The sequence below is a fragment of the Oreochromis aureus genome, linkage group 11, assembly GCF_013358895.1.
Source record: "Oreochromis aureus strain Israel breed Guangdong linkage group 11, ZZ_aureus, whole genome shotgun sequence".
Taxonomy (NCBI): Eukaryota; Metazoa; Chordata; class Actinopteri; order Cichliformes; family Cichlidae; genus Oreochromis; species Oreochromis aureus.
Window position 1 is genome coordinate 19,867,737 of NC_052952.1, and position 21,196 is coordinate 19,888,932.

At 39.9% G+C, this 21,196-nt stretch overlaps 3 protein-coding genes across 7 annotated transcripts; 1 reads left to right on the forward strand and 2 right to left on the reverse strand.

Annotated features, from left to right (window-relative positions):
- Nucleotides 1-12: 12 nt before the first annotated feature.
- LOC116331321 (protein Bouncer-like) lies at nt 13-4,382 on the forward strand. Its single transcript, XM_039619029.1, has 3 exons — nt 13-1,628; nt 3,546-3,713; nt 3,822-4,382. The coding sequence occupies exons 1-3, from the start codon at nt 1,574-1,576 to the stop codon at nt 4,040-4,042; spliced, it is 444 nt and encodes a 147-aa protein (XP_039474963.1). The 5' UTR covers nt 13-1,573; the 3' UTR covers nt 4,043-4,382.
- msh5 (mutS homolog 5) lies at nt 4,171-16,770 on the reverse strand. 5 transcript variants are annotated; one of them, XM_039619023.1, is made up of 26 exons: nt 16,588-16,658; nt 15,835-15,942; nt 15,602-15,725; nt 15,369-15,449; nt 14,211-14,264; nt 13,990-14,111; nt 13,777-13,886; nt 13,458-13,493; nt 12,428-12,510; nt 12,305-12,350; nt 11,685-11,823; nt 11,515-11,577; nt 11,300-11,428; nt 11,139-11,211; nt 10,927-11,054; nt 9,915-9,995; nt 9,721-9,808; nt 9,535-9,602; nt 8,862-8,980; nt 8,625-8,751; nt 7,452-7,601; nt 7,134-7,208; nt 5,124-5,270; nt 4,784-4,921; nt 4,636-4,709; nt 4,171-4,558 (listed from the first exon to the last, which is right to left on the reverse strand). In XM_039619023.1, the coding sequence occupies exons 2-26, from the start codon at nt 15,928-15,930 to the stop codon at nt 4,438-4,440; spliced, it is 2,472 nt and encodes an 823-aa protein (XP_039474957.1). In that variant the 5' UTR covers nt 15,931-15,942; nt 16,588-16,658; the 3' UTR covers nt 4,171-4,437. The 5 variants fall into 5 exon arrangements, with proteins under 5 accessions (XP_039474957.1, XP_039474956.1, XP_039474955.1 ...); XM_039619022.1 differs by lacking the exon at nt 15,835-15,942 and having other exon boundaries at nt 10,945-11,054; nt 16,588-16,764; XM_039619021.1 differs by lacking the exon at nt 15,835-15,942 and having other exon boundaries at nt 16,588-16,764.
- Nucleotides 16,771-18,126: 1,356 nt separating this feature from the next.
- LOC116331317 (SPRY domain-containing SOCS box protein 1-like) lies at nt 18,127-19,296 on the reverse strand (the record flags this gene model as incomplete). Its single annotated transcript, XM_031753954.2, has 2 exons — nt 18,127-18,512; nt 18,609-19,296. Coding segments are annotated over 2 exons (819 nt in total), but the record flags the coding sequence as incomplete, so codon positions are not given.
- Nucleotides 19,297-21,196: the final 1,900 nt, after the last annotated feature.

The following is a 21,196-nucleotide window of genomic DNA, read 5'->3' on the forward strand; positions in this document are numbered from 1 at the left end:
GGTGGGGGGAGGGACGTGTCTGAATCTTGCAACATGCTGCAAGCAGCCTCCTTCGCACTCATGCCTCTCAGAAAAGCAGCTCTGTGTTCGCTCTCTTCTCACATGTCGGCTGCGCGAGTGCTTTGCGGCGCGTGAGATGATCCGATGTGTTTACATTTGGAGGGAAAGACGATGCACTGTAGAGCTGTAACTTCCAACTTTTATTACCATTTTATCTGCACATTGTCATGTTGCACTCGACTGCCAGTTTGTTGTTGGTTTTTTTTTGGTTTTTGGTTTTCAATTTTAAGTAAACCAAGCACACAACAGTGTTGCAATAAATCCTTCCCCCTGCAAATGTTTTTATTCAGAGCTTTTTATTCGACCGCATTGTGATTTTGGGAGCCTGCAGTTTGTGGTGCAATGGAGTTTGTATTGTGTTACACTACACATCAGGTGCTACTTCTGCTTGTCCATCTGAATCAGAGAGAGGAGGCTAAATAACAGCAGTGTGTGTGCATAATCCAATAAAGCACCACAAATTACATCTTCCATACGAGTCATAAAGTTGTCAGATGCCTTCAGGATATTACATTTACTATCACATGATCCAAAGTAAGGCAACAAACTTTTATAATTCAGCATCTGGAGCCTTTCTTTTTAAAAAAGAAAGTTTGATGCTAAGAATTGTTGCAGTGAGTCATGTAACTGAGTTAATTACACAAATAAGTCTGTTCAGATAAATGTTGCATATACAGAGGGATTGATTCACAGGACAGGGGGAATCCCTTCAGCAGATTTATGTGTATACAAACACTGCAGCACCACACAATTTAATAAATCTTCTCATGTGTATTTCTATGTGTCGCTGTGTGTGTGTGTGTGGGGCACGTGTTACATAAGTCAGCTGCACAGATCTTAATGCTGCATTGAGAATATAGCTGAATCGAATGCACTCCTCTGAGAGGCCAGCGTGTGTGTGTGTGTGTGTGTGCATTGATACATATCTGAGCAGACGGACGGGTGGCTATAAGCTGCTTAACCCTGCGCTGACTCAGGTTCATGCAATTTCTCTGCTCCTTAACACGCGAGAGAAGCTCTGATCACCGTTTCTCTGTTGGTGAAATGATTTCCGTTACTGAGGAACTTCAAAAGTAACAAAACGTCAAAACAGAAAGGCGGGCTCAGCTCAGCTCAGAAATCTTTGTTATAAATCAGGAACACGTTTTTTACCCATGTGGAGGAATCTTAACCTTTGAAGTAATTTGCTCATTAGAAACAAAGGCACGTGTCACCTCCTTGGTTATATTTGTGACACTGATGCTGTATTTTCTCTTGAAAAACTGCTAAAAAACAAAATGCAATTTTCTGACATTTTAGGAGATGTAAACTCCTTCTCTACTGCAGGTTTCAGTGCACATCTCTGCAGTTATTCCCAGAAACGTCACTTGTTTGATCGTCAGCACCCTTCTAGCAGCTGTGATTGGTGTCGCACAGGTGACAGGTGCTTTCCTTACTAATCCAATTCCCTCCACCCTCCGGCCACCTCAGCAGTCCTCATGGTGGAGTCAGTGGAGGAAGCATCCCACTCAAAATGAAAGGCGTCATATTGTGTGTTTTTGCCATCATGATTCTCACACCTGCTCAAGGTAAGCTGACAGAGTACCCGAGTCTATAGCAGGTGTTATTTTTAGTGCTCTAATGCTTTTTAAGGACATTTTCTTTATATTTCACTTAAGAGTCCAACAGCTGACCCTAAAAAGTATTTGTGTTTTTGACTGATAGCTTGTCAGATTCTCACTGGCTTTAATGACTGCATTAATTTATACCATATCAATAATGTTGAGATCACCTAATAAGCTGTCCTGTGATACATTTGGTCTGTAACTAAAAAGTATTTTCATTGCTGATTAATCTGCACATTATTTTATTACTAAATAAACTAGCCTGATAAAGCATCACACAAACTGCCCCAGATTCCCATAGTGTAAGACGACTGCTTCAAACTGGTGGAAAACTGAACTGTATTCAGTCTGCTGCAGTGTAAGGCAAGATAGAAATACAAATGTTTGTGACTTCATAAAATAGTCACAGCTCTACAATAAATCCTCCCATCATGAAGACTTTAGTGATCAACCTTTGTTAAAACTGTTTTAGAGAGGTCGAGACCTAAAGAGACCCACTGCACAATGTAGCAGCATGAGAGTTTGGTTAAAATCCTCCAAAATTACCTTCAAGTGAAACCATGACCTCAAAAAAAAGTCTATTATAATGTGCACTAAGGAAAAACTTATTATAGGGCTGTGTTGCACTGTATTAGACAGGCTTTACCCCTTAAACTGTTAAATAAGAGTGGACTTTGGACCTTAGGTTATAAAAAGTAAGCCTGGCCCTTCCTCATAATGACCCCCCACCTCGGTACTCTTTTGTTTTGCTCATTCACCCGAGCTGGCACCGGGTTAACAAGATGACAGGGGATAAGGATTGTCTCACCAAAATGCATCCGATTACTCTGAGGAAGAGATTAGTCCCTTTTGCCGACAGCAGCCAATCGCAGCACTAAAGTCAGCCATTTGGCAACCAAAGCTCCCTATATCATGATATGCTGTTGTCTCCTCAAAGGTGATCTTTAGAATAAAACAGGACCCTGATGATAAGCTTATTAACAATCTCCAGTTTTGTTTTAAGACACTAAGAAAATCTTGTAAAACTAGTGGCATGATTCTGAGGGCTCCAAGAGTACATCACAGTAGGAATAACTGAGGTATTGTCCCCTGCCTGCATTATGTTCCCCTGCTGAAGTTTTCCATTAATCCCAGTATCTGTGCGGTTAATACAAACATGATGCTGGCCTATGACTTGGAGCACTCCCTGAATAACGCACTCAAGAAACAAATTCCAGACTGCTGCAGAATAAACAAAGCATTTCTGAGATGCTCAAGTGCTCAGCAGTTTGCTGGCCATGAGTTTGGCTTGATGTCCTGTAACAGTCCTGCAGTATTTCACACATCCAGCAACCCTGAATATTAATGTGCCAAAAAGGCTATTACATAAAAACTGAGAAACCCAAAGTATTTTATTGACTTTAGCCTGTTTATAACTTCATTTTTTCTGTTCTTAGTTGTATTTGAGTCTTTCTCTTGACTGTTACCTGATTATGTTCAGTGTCCTGGTTACCAGCAATGGTGCTTATCTGCTTATACAAATTTAAATAAAGGATAATAAATCTGCATTTCCTGTATCAGCCACATTCATAGACCTTTGGTTGGTTGGCATGTAATTAAGGTCTTTGCATTTTCCTCTTATTTTTGGCTGTTTTAAAATGTGTTTCAACTCAAAAAAATTGATCCCAAATTTGAAAAAAAGTACATATTTTTATCATTAAGCCCTGATGATTTTTCGATGGTGGGAGGCCAAAATATTTGGCATGCAGAAAAAACCCTCGTCATCTTCGTCAATTGTGTCCATAATGGACACATTTCCCTGTTTAGTTGTTCAGATGAATCTCCTTTAGCAGCATGTTCAGTAAAAATCATTGTGCATTCAGTGTTATTCTTTGGGCTCAGGTGAGGAAAAGGAGCAGGTAGAGCAGCTAATGGACTCAGTGGCATTCGAAGCAGAGGAGCAGCATCTGGAGTGCTTCCGCTGTGATTTAGGCTTCTGGGATGCCTGCTACACGACCGAAACCAAATGCAATCTTGGGGAGCGCTGCTACACAGGCCGGGGGAGGGCAGGTGTGTGTTTACCAAATAATATATGACAAATACGAGAAAAGATGTGAAGGTTATTGGTTATAAAATACACACTGGTCATGACTGTATGCTACTGCCCTGTGTCCCCAGCTGATGCTTTGGATATAAAGATGCTGGGGTGTACCCAGGCAGAGGAGTGCGAGGTGGAGACGACCTTTGAGATCTTTCCAAACAACACCATCTTTGCGATGACCAAACACTGTTGCGACACGCCCTTCTGCAACTCAGCGAGCAAACTTTCCATCTGCGCACTGATGTATATCACAGTGGCTCTAACTACCTGGTTTACTGAAGAATCAGCATCATCATAATAAAGTAGAACTTGTTTATTATTTATTACAGACTGTGTGAAGTGATGCTGAAAGGATTTCAACCATATGGTGAAGAAAAACCGCCACATTTACAGAACTTTTTTATGAATGACTAAGAAGACGTTGGATGGTTATAGCATAAAAGATCATTTATTATATATTACAGAAACCCTTTTTGGCGTTACAGTTCATATTTTTTAAGTGTGAATATGGTACTTAAACATAAAAAACTGTGCTGCTTTTTTGTTTTGTTTTGTTTTTTTTTTGCAGTGTTTCTTGCAATAAAGGTTGTGTCACTATGTATTTTGCCCCGGCGTTCTTCCAACACCAACCCAAAACATTTACGAATGAATGAACGGACTGACAGAAGCTGTTTGCAGCAAAGCCTGAAGCATTCAGCTGCGGTTCAATAGATCTCCAGCAGAGGGCAGGAGCTCTTCCTTCAAGAACCTCTGCACATCCAAATCTTTGTCCTCCAGGTTCAAGCTAAGGAACTTCTCCACAACAAACTGGCACCTGTTGCCCACAAACAGAAACATTTCACACACTGCTTTTAACTGTGTGTAACTTTGTGTTGCTTAAGTTTAGCAAACCTCTTTGTCTCTTCTTCCAAGGATGCTTTTTCAGTGCGTTTAATGGGCCTTCCTGCCCTGTACAGCTCAGACACCTTAACAAACACAAAAATCAGTCAGTCTGTCAGCCTATTTCTGTATGTGTGCGTGTGTGTGTGTGTGTGTTTACCTCCACTGCTCTCTGTACAAGGGAAGTTGGCAGGCCCGCCAGTGTAGCAATGTTGGCAGCATAGCTGGACTGGCAGATCCCTTCCTTTAGTTGGTACAAAAACACCAACTCATCTCCGTCCACTGCTGTCTCTAGGGTCTAACACACACAAACACACATACCAGACGCACACATACACCCAAATTATTAGTCATACTTGTGAAATGGGGTAAAACAAATCTTATTACCTAATTGGTCATTTGGATGTTTCCGTTGTAAACATTTTTCTGTAGCAATTTAGTTTACCATTTTTAAACTTTACAGAAGTTTTTTTTAAATCACTCTCAAAGTTTCTCAGTACCAGAAGAGACAGCAGGGCCGAGGATGGTAACAAACTCAGCTGCACCACACTGTGGAAGTTAGTAGCCACCAGAACGTGAGGAACATCCCCCAGGGCCTTCCCCAGCCAGTAAGAGATCGATGCAGCCAGCAAGGACAGTCCGTCCACCTGCACAGCGACAACTACGATTTAATAATATTTTTAGTGATAGTGGGATGCTGTCAGGAAAAAAACGGGACCTCAGTTTTAAATTTGTGGATGAAAATAGTCCACCCACCAGATGCCCTCCTTGCTCTTTGTTCAAGGTGTTAGTAAAAAATGTCAGTTTACCTAATGCTAATGTTTTTTACTGCTTTTAATCATCCAACCATATTAAATATCGTACAGGTACACCTGTTCATCTACTTGTTAATGCAAATATGTAATCAGCCAATCACATGTAGACATGGTCAAGAAGACCTGCTGAAATTCAAACTGAGTATCAGAATGAGGAAGACAGGTGATTAGTCTGAAATGGTCTGAAAATGAAAAATTAACATATAGCTGTCCTGTATGTTAACATTAAACTGAGGCTACAATTCACACAGGCTCACCGAAGTTGGACAACTGAAAATTTGAAAATTCTCTGGTGTGATGAGTCTCGGTTTCTCCTGCAGCATTCGGAAAGTAAGGTCAGAAGCATAAATAACATAAAAGCATGAATCCATTCTGCCTTGTATCAGTGGTTCAGGCTGCTGCTGGAGGTGTAATTGTATGGGGGATTATTTACTGGCACGCTTTGAGCTCCTTGATACCAACTGACATTAAAATGCCACAGTCTACTTGAATATACTAACAATGTTCAAGAGAGCCAGAGATTAATAATAACAACTAATAATTAAATGCAGATAGAGAGTGAAAAACCATGACTCGAATGTATTTCTCTATGATTCCAGTGCACCCATAGGAAATTCATATCATGGATGTGCAACTGAAAGATGTGCAGGAATGTATTTATTGGTGCACACAGGAATGTTTATATCCATGTTTGGATACCTGAAACAATTACAAAGCAGTAAAGTAACCGCAGTAGCAGATAAGATCAGCAGATGTAGATCTGTTCACTGGAAATTCTGTCTTTTTCCAACCATGTGCAGCAAAAAGACAAAAGTACACTGGGAAAGTCAGGCATCACCCAGTCTTTGCATGCATGTTATCAGGAGGGAGACTTCAGTTTCTTTTTTCTGATTTTTTGAAAAGTTTTTGGCCAAACCAGAGAAAGAACCACGGTTACAAAACTGACAAATCCAGCAGTTTCATAGTGACATTAGCTATATTCAAGATAATATTCAATATTTCCTCTTTTTAAATTCACATTTCTGTGTGTGTAGCTGTCCAGTGCCCCTCTTTGGTGTTTATTAGTTAGTGTGCAGCAAAGTTAGAGCAGTGAAAGTGAACAGAGAGAGAAAAGCTTAACGATCCACTGAAGCTCATTACAAAGCTCTGAGGGGACTGAGGGGAGCTGCAGATTTAGTCCATTATAGTGACTAATACTTCAAATTATCAAATTGTTTTCACATTGTAATAATAAAATTTTTTATTATACACACATGTTAACTGGATTAAGATGGAAGTTATCCTACACTGATATTTTGCTCGTTCTTTCTGTTGGTTTCTGCCTCTCACACCTGTTTACTCTCTAGAACAGAAACAGAACTGGAGTTTCTCATCCCTCCTCAGTACAACATGGTACACAGAGATGGATTAAAATGCTTTGTGTGTATAAGTATGTGTGTATGTATGCACATACAAAGTTTCAAAACTGCCCGTAGAAGGTGCAAAATAACACTTCTAAGTCTGTAGGTCCACACAGCTGCTGCTATTTTCTTGCTAATAGGTGACACATGTTTGGCTGAACCCAGAGTCTGTTTGTGCTGCAGCTCTAAACTTGTGACTGGTTTCAGGTGTGTAACATTAATGACATAGTGTTTCCCCTTTTACGCTTGTGCATATGTGTTCAATTCACGAAGTGCTGGGACAGTCTGTTCTTACTGTGTTAGTTCCTTTTCCGAATTCATCGATGAGGACTAGCGAGTTGCCAGTACTGCTGTTAAGAGCCTGTGCCATCTAGAGAAAAGAGATGCAAACTGTTAGACTAAACTTTGCGTTTTATTGGTTGTGTGTGTGTGTCTCATTGCTGTAGGCAGTGGTTGCTTAAAAAAATTGACAGGTGGAGAGTGGGAGTGGAGCATGAGGAGAGCAGTGATGAAAGTTCATATATTTCATTTGTACACCTACACACACACACACACACAGTGGGAGCTGCTTGTGATCATGAAATTTCTGTGTTTTTGTGTGTGCGTGAGATACCTGGTTGAGGTCTATCATGAAGGTGCTAAGGCCCACAGACACGGACTCTCTGCTCTGCATGCACGTAAAGATCCCGTCCACTAGACCAATCTCTGCCTCCTTTGCAGGCACGTCTGAGCCAATCAGAGCCATGAACACAATCAGACCCACCTGCCAAAATCAAAATAGAAAGCAGGTTAAGTTAAGTGTTAAGTTTCAAAAACTGAGGTGTCTCTTTGTTATTATGGAAATCTAAATATTTTTCTGATGAGGTTGTAAATTTCGGAGCAATGCCTGATTAAATAACTAATAAAGTAAAAATAGTGTGGAACGGAAATAGATAAATGTTGTGGATCTTTTCTAAAGTGCAAATGCAGCTGCTGAGACAAAAAGGCAAATTATGTGCAATAATGCTGATTATTTTTTTGTCTTTTGAATGTCATCTTTTTTGGCTATTTGGCTCATAGAAGCTCGTCACTTGGGATCACACAAGAAGAACAAAATAAAATTCAGGTTAGTTTAATTCATTTTTATTTATATAGTTCCAAATCACAACAACATTTGCCTCAAGGGGCTTTTTATTGTAAGGTAAAAGAGAAAAAACCCCAGCAGTCAGATGATCCCCGTGAGCAAGCACTTGGTGACAGTGGAAAGGAAAAACTCCCTTTTAACAGGAAGAAATATCTGGCAGCACCAGGGTCAGGGAGGGGAAGCTATCATTTGCAACTAGTTGTGGGTAAGGGGAGGGAGACATGCGCAAACAGCCCTAAAACCACCAAAAAATAGGCGCCTGAGATGTTTGACCTCTCATCCAAAAAGCTCCTTCAGCTGTTGGCAAGTCCCAAGTTTTCAAGACCTTGTGGTGTTGTCACCTTTGAGTTCATCCTGAGAGTCTCTGACTCACCTTCTGACCACAACAACTCACATAATGACAGGGTGGTTCCACGATCAGGATGACTTCCAAAGTCAGGCGGTTAAGACTACCATGACTTGGATGAGAATGTACACAGAAACATCAGCCGGTAAAGAGATAGCTGACTTAGGCAAGAACACAGTGGTGTACAGACACGTTAAAAGTGTTGGTGATGCAGCAGCTGACACAAAAAATGAGTAAGTTGATTATTCTGTATGTTTTTGAAATGATTAGTATTAGTATTAGATTTCTTTGTACTTGTCATAAACAGACAGCCCTACCTGTTTGAGGTAGATGCTCTTTCCGGATGAGTTGGGTCCGGTGATTATTTTGACTCTGCCCTCAGACTCAGAGCTGTGGAAGGAGTTGGCCACAAACACAGGAGAGCACAGCTCCAACAGTGGGTGCCTGGACAAAAACAACCCCCCCCAAAACAAACAAACAAAAAAACAGTAAATACAAAAAAGTACACCCTTGTACTGCAGTAACAATTTTTCCTCTTGTGTGTCAGCGCTTGCCTGCCCTGTGTGATCGTTATCTTCCTGTTGCTGGCTAGCTTGGGCGAGGTGTAATTGTACTCCTGGGAGGCGCTGCTCATCGCCATCAGACAGTCTAGCTCAGCAGCGAGATCAAGAACCTATAGAATGTAAAGATTAAACGCCTTTAATATCCTGAACAGAAGAGCTGTTAGAATCCAACAGACCTTCCTTCCTACCTACAGTCTTCTCTGTCGATATAGTCAACAAAGATATAGTCAACAAAGAAGCAGACTGTGTTACCCCTCTTTATTGAACTCAGTATTTCTTTTAAATTATTTCTTTTAAATCTTTTAAGTTGCAATATTATTAAAAGTTTTTAGGGTTACATTTTGACCACAAATACATTTTTTCTCTATGTTCGTTGTTCCCTCAAAAATAATATTGTTTAGAATAGCTGCAGTCACATAGTGCAGCACTCATACATCAATAGACAAGTATCACAGCAGTTAAAAAATAACTTGTAATGGGATCAGAGTCTGTTTCATAATCAAAGTAAACAACTCAATCCAACCAGAGGAAGCACACAGTTAATCACAACAAAACCCACCTACACACATCAAAAGCATCACTTTGATGCCAGCAATCTTTTAAACAGAGTGGGAGTCATGTGTTAAACCCTGGAATCTGCATACACACAGTGATGAACACGAACCTTAAAGAGGGAATCGCTCCTTTCAAGGACTGCGCTCTGCAAATGTGCCATGACTGCCATCTCCATGTCTGACAAACAGGAGGTTTGTGATCAAGGTAGTATCTTGAGAATTGCACAGTTTTTCCCTCATAAAAATGTCAGAAACACGCCTGTGATGTGACTGTTTTGTGGGTGAAAGTAAAAGACCTCTAATGTCGCAGTGCAAGTCTCCGAGGAACTCGTTGAGCTCCCTGGTTCTCTGGCTCCGGTAGTGGAGCCGGTCGTCTGAAAGAAACTAGCCCACACACAGACATATAGAAAAAAACATATATTGTATATATGGAATAAACACCACAAAAGTGTGTAAACAATGTAATCGTTAGATACAATCATGAACATACCAAAAAATCAAGTCCCTCCATCTCAAAATCCTTTTTCTCTACCATATTAGGCAGTCGAGGCACAGACAGCAAGAATCCAATCTGTACAGAGAGTTTCACACATAAAAGGTACTAAGATATATACGGATGGTCCAGAGTAACAATCTCTTCAATATCTGATCATCAATAAATCAAAGAAATACTGCAGTATACAGTGCTGTGAAAGAGCATCTGCCCCTTTCTTGATTTCTTAGGGGTTTTTTCCCCATATTTTTCACAGTTACATGTTTCAGATCATCAGACAAATTTTAATATTAGACAAAGTTAATGTCAATAAATACAAAATTAGACCTGCTGACTAAAGAAATTACTAAAATAGAATGTGTTTGACAAAGTGAAGTAGGCTAAAAGATCTCATAAAGCAACACACCACACCAAAATCTAAAGAATACATTTGTCAGAAAACATCTTGATAATCCCAGAGACTTTTGGAAAAATATTCTGTGGACTGACGAGAAAAAAAGCTAACTTTTTAGAAGTTTTTAGTCCCGTTACATCTAGGGTGAAACTAAAACAGTATTTCAGTAAAAGAAAACATCAGACCAAGAGGCGAACATGTTGGTAGTAGTATAATGGTGCTTTGCAAAAACCCTCCAATGTGACTGAATTAACATAATTTAGCAAAGAAGAGTTGGCCAAAATTACCCCACAGTGATGTGAAAGACTCACTGTCAGTTAATGCAACCATTTGAATTCAGTTCTTGCTGTCAAGGGCGCCACAACCAGTTATTAGATTTAGGGGGCAATTACTTTTTCACACAGAGCCTGGTAGGTTTGTTCCTTTAATAAATGAAAGCATCATTTTAAAATTGTGTTGTGCATTTACTGTTTATCTTTGTCTAACACTAAAATTTGTTTAATCATCTGAAATAAGAAGTCAGGAAGGGGGAAATACTTTTTTGAAATACTGCAGACAAATGAGTTTGTAAAAATAAATAAATAAATAAAAAAATTGAGAAAGCATTGTGTGTGCCAGAATTAAATCTTGGACCACAGGGATGTAGATGACACAGCAGGATGGGATTCGAGCATCCAGGTGTTCAAGTTCTCTTCTGGCAACATCCGTCAGGAAGTCAGACAGCCCCATCATCCTCCTCTTCTCTGGAAGAGGGAGAGTGTAATTATGGGTTTAGGTCAACAGTCATACAAAGTTCACATGGGCTTACACCTAAAACAGGTATTTACTCTCATCAATGGCAGGATCCACATTCGGTTTGACTGTGAAGCGGTTGTCTGCCAAGCTGGCTTCAAAATCCACCTACATCACACATCAGAAGTCTATTAACACTTAACAAAGGCGCCAAATGTGATTAAGACAATAGGTGTGATTTTATGGAGGAACTCACAACTCTGCTGATGAGGGAGGTGATATAGTTGAGATCATCAGAGAACCCTTCACTGATATCACGAAACAGCTGAATGGACTGAGGCAGGTGACGCGCTGTGTCCCTGATACACACTGCACTGTACACCGTCTGACAAACACACACTTTGTTGAACATTTAACAGAACTTGTCACATGGAAAAGGTGTGCTTAGTAAAACTGTCCTGTAGCTCCAACCTTGTAGAGGCTCTGCCAGTCAGTAACTTTGGTGAGAGAGAGAGTCATCCGCCTTAGAAGAGTCTACAGCACACAGACACAAACTGGATTTAGGTAGTTGTCATATCAGTGGTTAGGTGATGAATCTGTAGGTAAGGGTGTAATTAAGTGAGAAATGATAGACAGGTTACAGGTATGTTTCTGATGTTGCGTAGCGATGACTGCAGGGTTCTCAGGGAGTCTGAGTTCTGAGGAGACGTGAAGAAACGTATCACTTCCTGCCTCCTTTTTAACACTTTCAGGTCCTGTGTAGGCTGCAGAAACCACTGACTGACAGAAGACATGATGCCACAGTAGTAGTACAAACAAGCAACCCTCAAGAAACCACAGTTTGTTGATGAAATGCAAAATTACCTGAAAATAGGGGTGTTTTACCATCAACATTCAATACTACAAAAATACAGCATTATTATACTAGTAAAAAAACAAACGGTGCATCTTGTCTATAAATAAAATCTGCTTTATACAAACTCAAATTTCATATCTTGCAGAACTTCAGCACTACGGTTTGTTTGTAAAAATACATGAAAGAAACTCGACTGTTTATTGTTTGTTGCTATGATAGTGTTTGTAACTGTGTAGGATTTTTTTCACAAATTTATTTGCTAATTAAATCATCTTTTTATTTGCTGCTAGGACATTTAATTTTGCTTATTATGCTGCAAGCCAAAACTACCTTTATATTATTCAAAGACGGTATTCGCTGCTGATCAATAACTTACTGTGTATGTGTGTAATTGTACTTTCTTACCGTAGCAGTTTGGAGCCAAACTTGCACTTGCAGCGGTTCAGGATCCCTGTGACACACACACAATACTCGGTGTAAACACAACTGGATAAGAAAGAGTGATAATGCACTAACTACTATACATACCATAGAGACTGAGTCCCTCCTTTTCTCCTGAATGCAGCTTGTAGACTGATGGGTGGAGTTCTGATTTGAAGATCTGCAGAACACTGGAACAAACATAAAACCTGTCATTGTCCCGTTTTCTTGTAATGTTGTTGGTGAACTTTTATTTTACTGTTATTTCTTCTTGTATTTCCAAGAAGGAGTGTCCCCACTGTTGCCTCCCTTTGTCTTGTCTGTGTGTTTGCACATTTTTCTACCTTGTTTTCCACTTCCTTACTTATTTTGTTATTATGCTTCATTTTGATTGACTACTCTTCCTGTGTACCAATGTGCAATCAGCCTTTTGTGTATATTAGATTCACCAGCTACTTCATTAGTTATACTTTTCCCTTCAGATCTACCCTAATTCTTTGTGGCATAGATTTAAAAAAGTGCTGAAAACATTCCTTAGCGGTTTTGGTCCATATTGAGATGACAGCCTCACATAATTTCTGGAAATTTGTAAGCTACACATAATGTGATTATTCATTTTCATTACATCTCCAAGGTGCTCTACTGGATTGAGATATAGAGACTTTGGAGGCTATGTGAGTACAGTGTGAACTCATTGGGTGAACTCATTGAGTGTATAGTCCTATTGTGCGTGGTTTTTAATTCTTTATGCTTCAGTTTTTGACATTTGTTTCTGTGTCCTGTGTTTGTTTGTTTCCTCTCTTAATACCATGATAAAGCCCTTGGTGAGTTTCCATATTTTGCTGAATTTGGATAAAATATATTCAAAACAACAAAAGTACCAACAAAAGATAAACAGTCACAACACAAAGCTGAAATTTCAAAAACTGTAAAACAATGTCAGAACAGATAAAGAACAGAACAGAAAAAGCAAAAGAAACTCCTAAAAGTTTCCTAAACAAGTAAACCTGATTTCAATTGAATTGAGCAGTTGCTTGGTAGGCTCAGTTGTTCTACAAGGAACAATTCATGAAAATTGTAGGAGATCAGTATTAGCTTTTAGGGGCCTATGTAGGACAAAGACGGTTTATACACTTACCTGTATGTGTCTGAGTCAATGTACACCATTCCTTTACTACAATGAGAAGAAAAAGAGAAGCAACATTTTTTATTCATGAATACTTCTGAATGGCGTTAGGCTGTTCTGGTTTGCTAGACAGGCAGGAAGGAGATGCACTTGTGCTATTAAAACACAGTTGGACAAATTCATGCTTCTGCAGCACGTCTGACCGACTAAAAACAGGCCAATGAAATTTCGCACTTCGCTGAAAAAATGGTTTCAGGGTTCTCATTATAATGTGTAATCACAGTTCTCTGTGTGTGCGTGTGTGTGAGTGCTACATTTATGCAAGTCTCACAGTGTGTAGGCGTGAAACTGCAGGATGGGTACTCCAACACTGCTGTCTTCCAACTCCACTCCCACTCTCCTCCTGTCCAGACATTTCAGCAGGGCACCCACTGCCCTCAGCTATCCCACAGATGTACACACACACACACACACGAAAATGATCATCTCCTGCAGAACCATGACTGATGGATAGGATAATGTTGTATGTAGACAGCTGGCTCACCATCAGGGACGAGTCAAAGGAGATACAGGAGGAGAGGTAGGACAGTTTGTCTCTCTCGGAAATGCAGGCGGGGAGGAAAGGCAGATGGGCAGAGAGCAACCTTTGCTTACTGACCTCCAGACCTTCAACATTGATACAAAATGAAGCTGGAAAACTGTGCAATTTCATGCTAGATTTCTTCTAAATGATTGCGGAAGAGAGTATTACAAGAATGTGTTTACCAAAGTCAACATATGGATACGTGACCACCTCTGGTCTGTAGTGTGGGTTTGAACCTGAGAAGCAACAGAGAGTAGTTTAGAAAAAATGTTGTCACTTTAGTGAACACAGTAAGGGCTACATAAAACATTACACTAATCAGTAGTTCAAAAATGTTGTGACTGGGAATTTTATGTCAACCAGACTTTATTATTAGAACTGTAAAGGTAATGAATTAAACTTACATTTTCTATTCTAAGAGCCATATTGCAGATTTATTTGATAAACTCACCACTAGGGTGAGCAGTGGGGCTACTAATTTGACTCAGGTCATTTAATCAAAAGGTTCACTTTAGACAGCTTTTGCTGTTAGATCTGAATCAATCCAATCACTTGGTTTTGTTTATATTTTTGCAAGCAGAAAATAGATGAATACTTTTTGTTTATCGGGAATAAGAAGTAATGAAAATCTGGGTTGCTGAAAACATTTTGGGGTTTTGTTCTGTTCACCATGATGACCTCTTTTTGAGAAGCAATTTCATCAGTGCGACTACATTAGCAGACTTCAAAGAGTCTGACTAACAGAGAGCAGGATAACATTTGTTGGGGATGGGGATCCATTCTTCTGTGGCGTAAACCACAGAAGAATGTAAAATAGCTGTCGTACTAGGTTGTGACTGTAAAAATATGTTATTAAAAATACCTTCCTCATACAGAATATTCAAAAGATGACATGGAGGCTGTTTACCACAGATATGAATACAAGTGTGCTTTGAAAGCTTGGCTTGCCATTTGGGGTACTTTGGTTATGGCTGGCACTTATATAGCACTTTTTTACTTTATTTGAGCACTCAAAGTATTTTCTTAGTGCAAGCCTCACAACACTCACATTGTAATGGGTTCGGTGTCTTGCCCAAGGATACTTCGACATGCATACTTAAGGAGCCAGGGATCAAACCACGACCTTCCAATTAGTAGAGCCACAGCCACCCCGGGAACAGGATGTTTAAAAACTGCACCACTGACTTACCACACAGGCTGGTTTCAGTGTCAGACATACTTCAACCTCATTCCTCTGACCCAGACTACATGTACTACACCACGTCTAAAGGAAACTGTCTAAAAGGTCTTTCTGTTTTCCCTCTTTCATGGTAAGATAAGTATCATCTCCCAAAGCTCACCTAGCTGTTGCAAAAAGCGAGTCATGGAGCGCTCCTGCTTTGCACTGGTGATAATTACATGGGGACTAACCTCCTGAATGACTGCAAAACAAAGAAAAAAAGAGATTTTATGGCAACACAAGTGTTGTTTTAACACATACTGTAAGTCTCCCTGAGGGTTTTACAATTTACTATTGTGTGGAGATAAGTGTATCCATTCTACAATACCTGCCTCATACAGGTGCATTGCTTACCTCTGACCAGTAGGTGGAGCTCTTGGTTGTCAGGCGTGTCCGGCATGTAGTGTAAAGATGAGTCCTGACTGTCATAGAAGCAGAGACCCACCTGCCCATGCTGGACCAAAACACTCAGTAAAACCTGGAAAACAGACATGCAAACGTGTAAGTTTGACTGCCCTCAAACTCTCATATAACTCCCATATAACATTAAATGAGTGCTGCTGGTGAATGTGAAAATCAGAGCTTACTGCAGGAGAGTCCTCCTCATCTTCTTCATCAAAACTAATGCCAGAAGGTCCAAAAACCACACCTCCTTCTCTGAGGTTATCCAGAGCTGCTGCCATGAATAATTAATTCTACAAGGACAACTCAGATTAAAGTAATTTGGAGTCACCCGATAAATCCAATATTCATTATGTTTTGTGTTTTTTCTTCTTCTCCTCTGTCTTTTCTGCCTCCTTAGGGAAATATGGAGCCATTTAACTGCTAAATGAGCCACTCTCATTAACAGGCTGTCCAAGGCTGTCTGCCTTGCACTTTAGTGCTGGGCAGGGAGTATAATGTGGGTTTTTAGAGCTTTTTCACTGAAAATAGCTTACTACTACTGATGCTTAAAGAACACCATGGCTTCTTAAAACAGCTAAACTGCAAGTCAGACAAAAATTATTTTTGGAAACTCGCTATGGGGTCCTTTAAAGATAAAAACAAAATATGGAATTGATATTACAGACATTATTATGATAATAATTGAAATTATTGTAGCTCCAGTTAGCTTATTGGGCTAACGATGTAAGCTAGCTCGTTTAAGTTAACTATAACTTACTTATATTCTTATTTAGAAACCGGCTATATAATTAAATTTGTTTTAGAGTACTGCCACTTCAATAAATGCCACGTCAATAAATATTTTATATAACTTGCAGAGTCCAGCTTATAACAGAAATGAGGCTGATAAAATAACTTTAACAAGCTTTAACAGTGCTTGTTTTCCACAAACTCACCTTCAAGTGCTCAAAGGCGCCTTCCCGGTTGCCATAACAACCACATCTCTCTCTCTCTCTCGCTATTAGTTCTGTACAATTAATCAGTTCAGAAAGCTCTTTCAACCTATGAAACGTTGTTTTTTTTTTCATTTAGCCCTTTGTTAAAAGTACAGTTTAGGGTTCACATTTATTTATTTTGTTTTATCCCTCGAATTATAATCAAAGCTCATCTATTTGTTATGCTAGATGTGTGTCTAGCTATCTGTCTCTCTGTAGCATAGGTGTGTGGTGGTTGATGGTTGGAGTGTACAGCTGATGGTATTACTGCATACACTCCTGGTAGGACTCCAAACACGACATTCTTGTGTATTACGTCGATGGAGAGGAGGTGTCTGTATGATACTAAGGATTTAAAAATGTCCTGCATTCAAGCATCGATCAGCAGAATTAGCAAACTTCTAGTTGTTTGTCTGCCACCTGCAGAGTGAGCATCTGGTTCTTAGCAGGTGAGCAACAACACAACATATTACACTGTTTGATTATTTATTTAACAAAAACGAAGCCAAAATAAAGACGTGCGTGAAAAAATAATTACAAAGCAGCCAGGTGACTAATTAACTGATCATCAGTAAGTGTGAGAGCGCTTAATTTTTTTGGCAGTTTCTTGGCCTGGATCATTACAGTGTGTGTTAGCACAATGTCAAGGAGAAAAAACATCAGCAATCATCTTAAAGAAGTAACTGGTGCTGCCCATCAATGTGGGGCGGGTTATAAGGTAATTTCCAAACAATCTAAACTCCATTATTCTACAGTGAGGAAGATTATTCACAAATGGAAAACACTGAAAATAGTTGCCAATCGTCACAGGACTTGATGTCCCAGGAAATTAACCCCAAGATCAGATCAAAAAACCTGATTCAGATGCTGTGCTGGGACCTTAGGGGAGCTTGAGCTCTGATGCAATGCTGTAAGTTCCCAAATTCATCCAGAATGATGCGAGAGACTGATGAAGTAATATAGAAAACCGTTACTTCAAGTTATTGCTGCTAAAGGTGGTTTTATAAGAAACGGAATCGTGGGCTGTGCTTAGTTTTTCACACATTGCTTCTACATTGTGGTCTAGTTTTTGTTACGTAATGACGTGATATAAAATATTATGTGCTGTTGTTTTTAAAGTTGTATTTAAAATATATTAGAACCTGGTATGTCCTGATTGATAAAGCCTTAGAATTAAAGAGGATGTACTATTGCTAATGTAACAATATAACCTAAATTACAACTACAAACAAATGTTTGGAAGCATGGGCATGTACCAGTATGCAGGAATAATATGAGTACACCTGTATATGAGACAAATGTAAGTATATATCTATCCTGCCACTGTACTTGGCTTCTTATGCTGGTTGAAAACATTACATAAGTATTTTCATACAAATAATTTTATAATCCTTATTGGATGTAAGCTGTATTGTCAAAACCCTCTATACCTCTGCTAAGCCATCCTTGTGGTTTGTGAAAGGACAGGAAAAGTATAAAAATCACTTGTAACAGCTCATTTATTAGATGCACAAAAGAAGAAACCAGACCTGTACCAAACAGAACTGCCCTAAATCCCCCAAATTTCTTTTAAAAAATATTACAAAACATCTATAAACATACACATTTGTAGTAAATAAGATAAAAATAATTATACTTGTGCATATAATGTAAGATTTACAGAATTTACATCAGTATTTCATAGAAAAGGGCATGGATCCTTGGTAAACTGCAGTAACTGACAAAAGTATCCATCATGTCCGTTTGCGTGGAAGATTAATGACTGGGAGCCAGACAGCGCTGGAGAAAAGGGGGTAGAGGCAATTTGTCCGTATGTTTTAACCTCTTCTGTCCTAAATTCTGACGAATCGACAGTATGCATAAAGCCATGAGGGATGGAGGATCTCCTGAGAACAAGCCAGAAACAACATAGTTTAGTATAAGGCTGTGTTTTATCTTTATATTTCTTCGTACAAAGACAAATAAATAAATGAGGCACTCACGTGTAGAACCATTCAGGTAGCGCAGTCGAATGCAGGCTCCTCCTCTCACACTGCTCACTGCTGGGAACAGCTCCACATCTCGAGGGAGGTCCTTAAAAGCTACGCCAAGGAAGCTCCCATTGACAACAAACCCCAGAGTCCCGGCATCGGCATCCAGAACCAGCAGGACACGCTCAGGAATGAGGAGAGGTGTTTGTGCCATCTTTGCGTTTGATGAAGAGGAGGACTGTGACTTTGAATCAGCTGCCACCTCAGAGTGACTCCTCCTCCTACTCCCATTTTCTGGGTAAAGCTTCAGAGTTTGCCCACCATGCCAGAGCTGATTGGTTTTGAGCTCCCATCCCCAGGACTGTGAGTCTGCCCCCACCAGCACATTGTACCCTGAAGACTGCAGGGGACAGTCCTGCCTCGAAATGCCCACAACGGCATGAGTCCCTCTGTGTTCAGGCCTCCACACCACCTCCCAGACATGAAGCCCACTCTTCACTCCTATCTCCGCCCTCACGCCATCGCTGCTAAGCTCAGCGGGTGAGCGGGTCGCTTCCTGTTTGCAGGGGGACAGCTGGAAGTGAAGAGAGCGGTGGACTGTGCTCCAATGTGAATGACTGTCTCCTGGGGAAACTGGAGGAGAGTTCAGCGTAATCGCAAGGCGAGAGGAGGTTGGGACAGCCAGTGGGAGGAACGCTGATGATTTAAAAAGGAGGCCTGTCGGCTGTCCTGCTGTAAAACCAACGTGACAGACTCAGACCCATCAGTGCAAATGGCAGGGTCACTCCTGTGTGTTGTCAGAGGTGAACTATGGAGAACAACAAAAAAAACAAAGTGTGACTTAATATTAAACCTTAGATATGCAGTCATTAGAATACAATAAAATTACAATAAAATATGATAAAAAATTGAATCACTAACAGAATCAAAGACTTGACAAGTACAGGATGACACAAGAAAGGCGAACATTTTTCTGTTGTTGAAAATGTCAACTGCGAAAATAAAGCTGGATAGACAGAGGAGTACAAGTCCAAAGCAGTTTGGCATGAAAATATACAAATAGTTCAAATGTGTCCAGCGATGCATATATGTGTTAGAAAACCTGCCAAATCACATCTGAGCTGTGATAAATAAAAAAGAATTGAATTTATCTTTGAAGCGTAGAGATAACACTGCACAACGCACACCATCGCTGTTGTGATAAATTTAGTGTTTCTATCATGAATTTCTCTGTTTTAATCTACTTTCCTGGTAACTTTGTATAGTTTTTACAGGAATTGGAACATTGGTGTAGCAGGGGATACTAGGAAGCTGTATTTCAACATTATACGCTTGGATTTCTTGTTGGAAATTATTTGATAATTATTTATGACAGCTACAGTTTTTATATGTAAATATAGTATTTAAACATTTAAATAGCTTAAAGCATATTTTTAGTAATAATGAAACAAATACAATGTTGAGTAACAGACAAGGGTGGCCAATTAAACGTGATTTTTTTTTAAAAAAAGGGGGTTTTTGCATAAAATTGCTGAAATTCCAAACATAATACAAATGCTCTATAATAAAATTCACCAGAATTGAGGAGATTGGGTTTAGATGCACAAACTTTTGGGGAAGGATCCTCAAACCTCTTCATGATACCCCCATAAAGCCAAACCTACTCCCGTGTATTTATTTAACACCACCTGTTCAGGTGGAGCAGAACAAAGTGAACTAGAAGAATACAGTATTTTTTTTTTTTTTTTTTTTAAAGAAAAAAAAGACAAAGTCTCCATCGAGCTACCGTAAGCAAACTGTGTAGATAGGGACTTCTATCAGCCTTACCCGCTGGTGTGGCTCCTTCTCTGGTGCTCATGAGCAGACTGCCTTCACGAACCCTCCGCCTGGTTCCCTATCTGAGCTTATAAGAGGCTCTTATCAAGCATCTCCTGCGTCTTATCGCTGCTCGGTAACGTAACCGCTCCGGTGTTTTGGTGATGCTTCTCGGCTCGACCTCCGGAACGGAACAGCACAGTCCATCACTGCAGGTGCAGTGACAAGGACGAGAGAGCCGTGACGTTGTTTGTTGTTTATCTGCAGCCCTCATCACTTTCAGTCTTTATTTCTCCCTCCACTCCACTCATTTTTTTTTTTTATCGCGTCCGGTAGTGGATGTAAACATAAATGGCGAAACACAGGAAGAGAATCAGACTCGGGCTTTTGATCAACAAGAAGAGAAAAATAAAATAAAACCCGAAGCGGCTCATCGTTTCACAGACCGCAGGCGCATTAGGGGACTGTGGGTCCTGAAGCCCTCTGCGCAGTCTTACAGACATGTGACGCACTAGAGCGCACTTTGGACAGAAGTTTCAAGCAAATAAAGATATATACTGATATATACTGCGTTCACAGACAACAGATTATAGATATATACTGCGTTTAGAGACAACACTCCTGACACTAAGATAGGATATTTATTTATCACAGGGCTATGAAACTCCTCTGTTACAGCAGTTAGATTAGCTACAGTACTTAAATTAGCAAAATATTATGTAACTCATTAGAATACAATGCAATACTACATGTTTCATATTTAATTAAAGTTGGTGTGTTTTTGT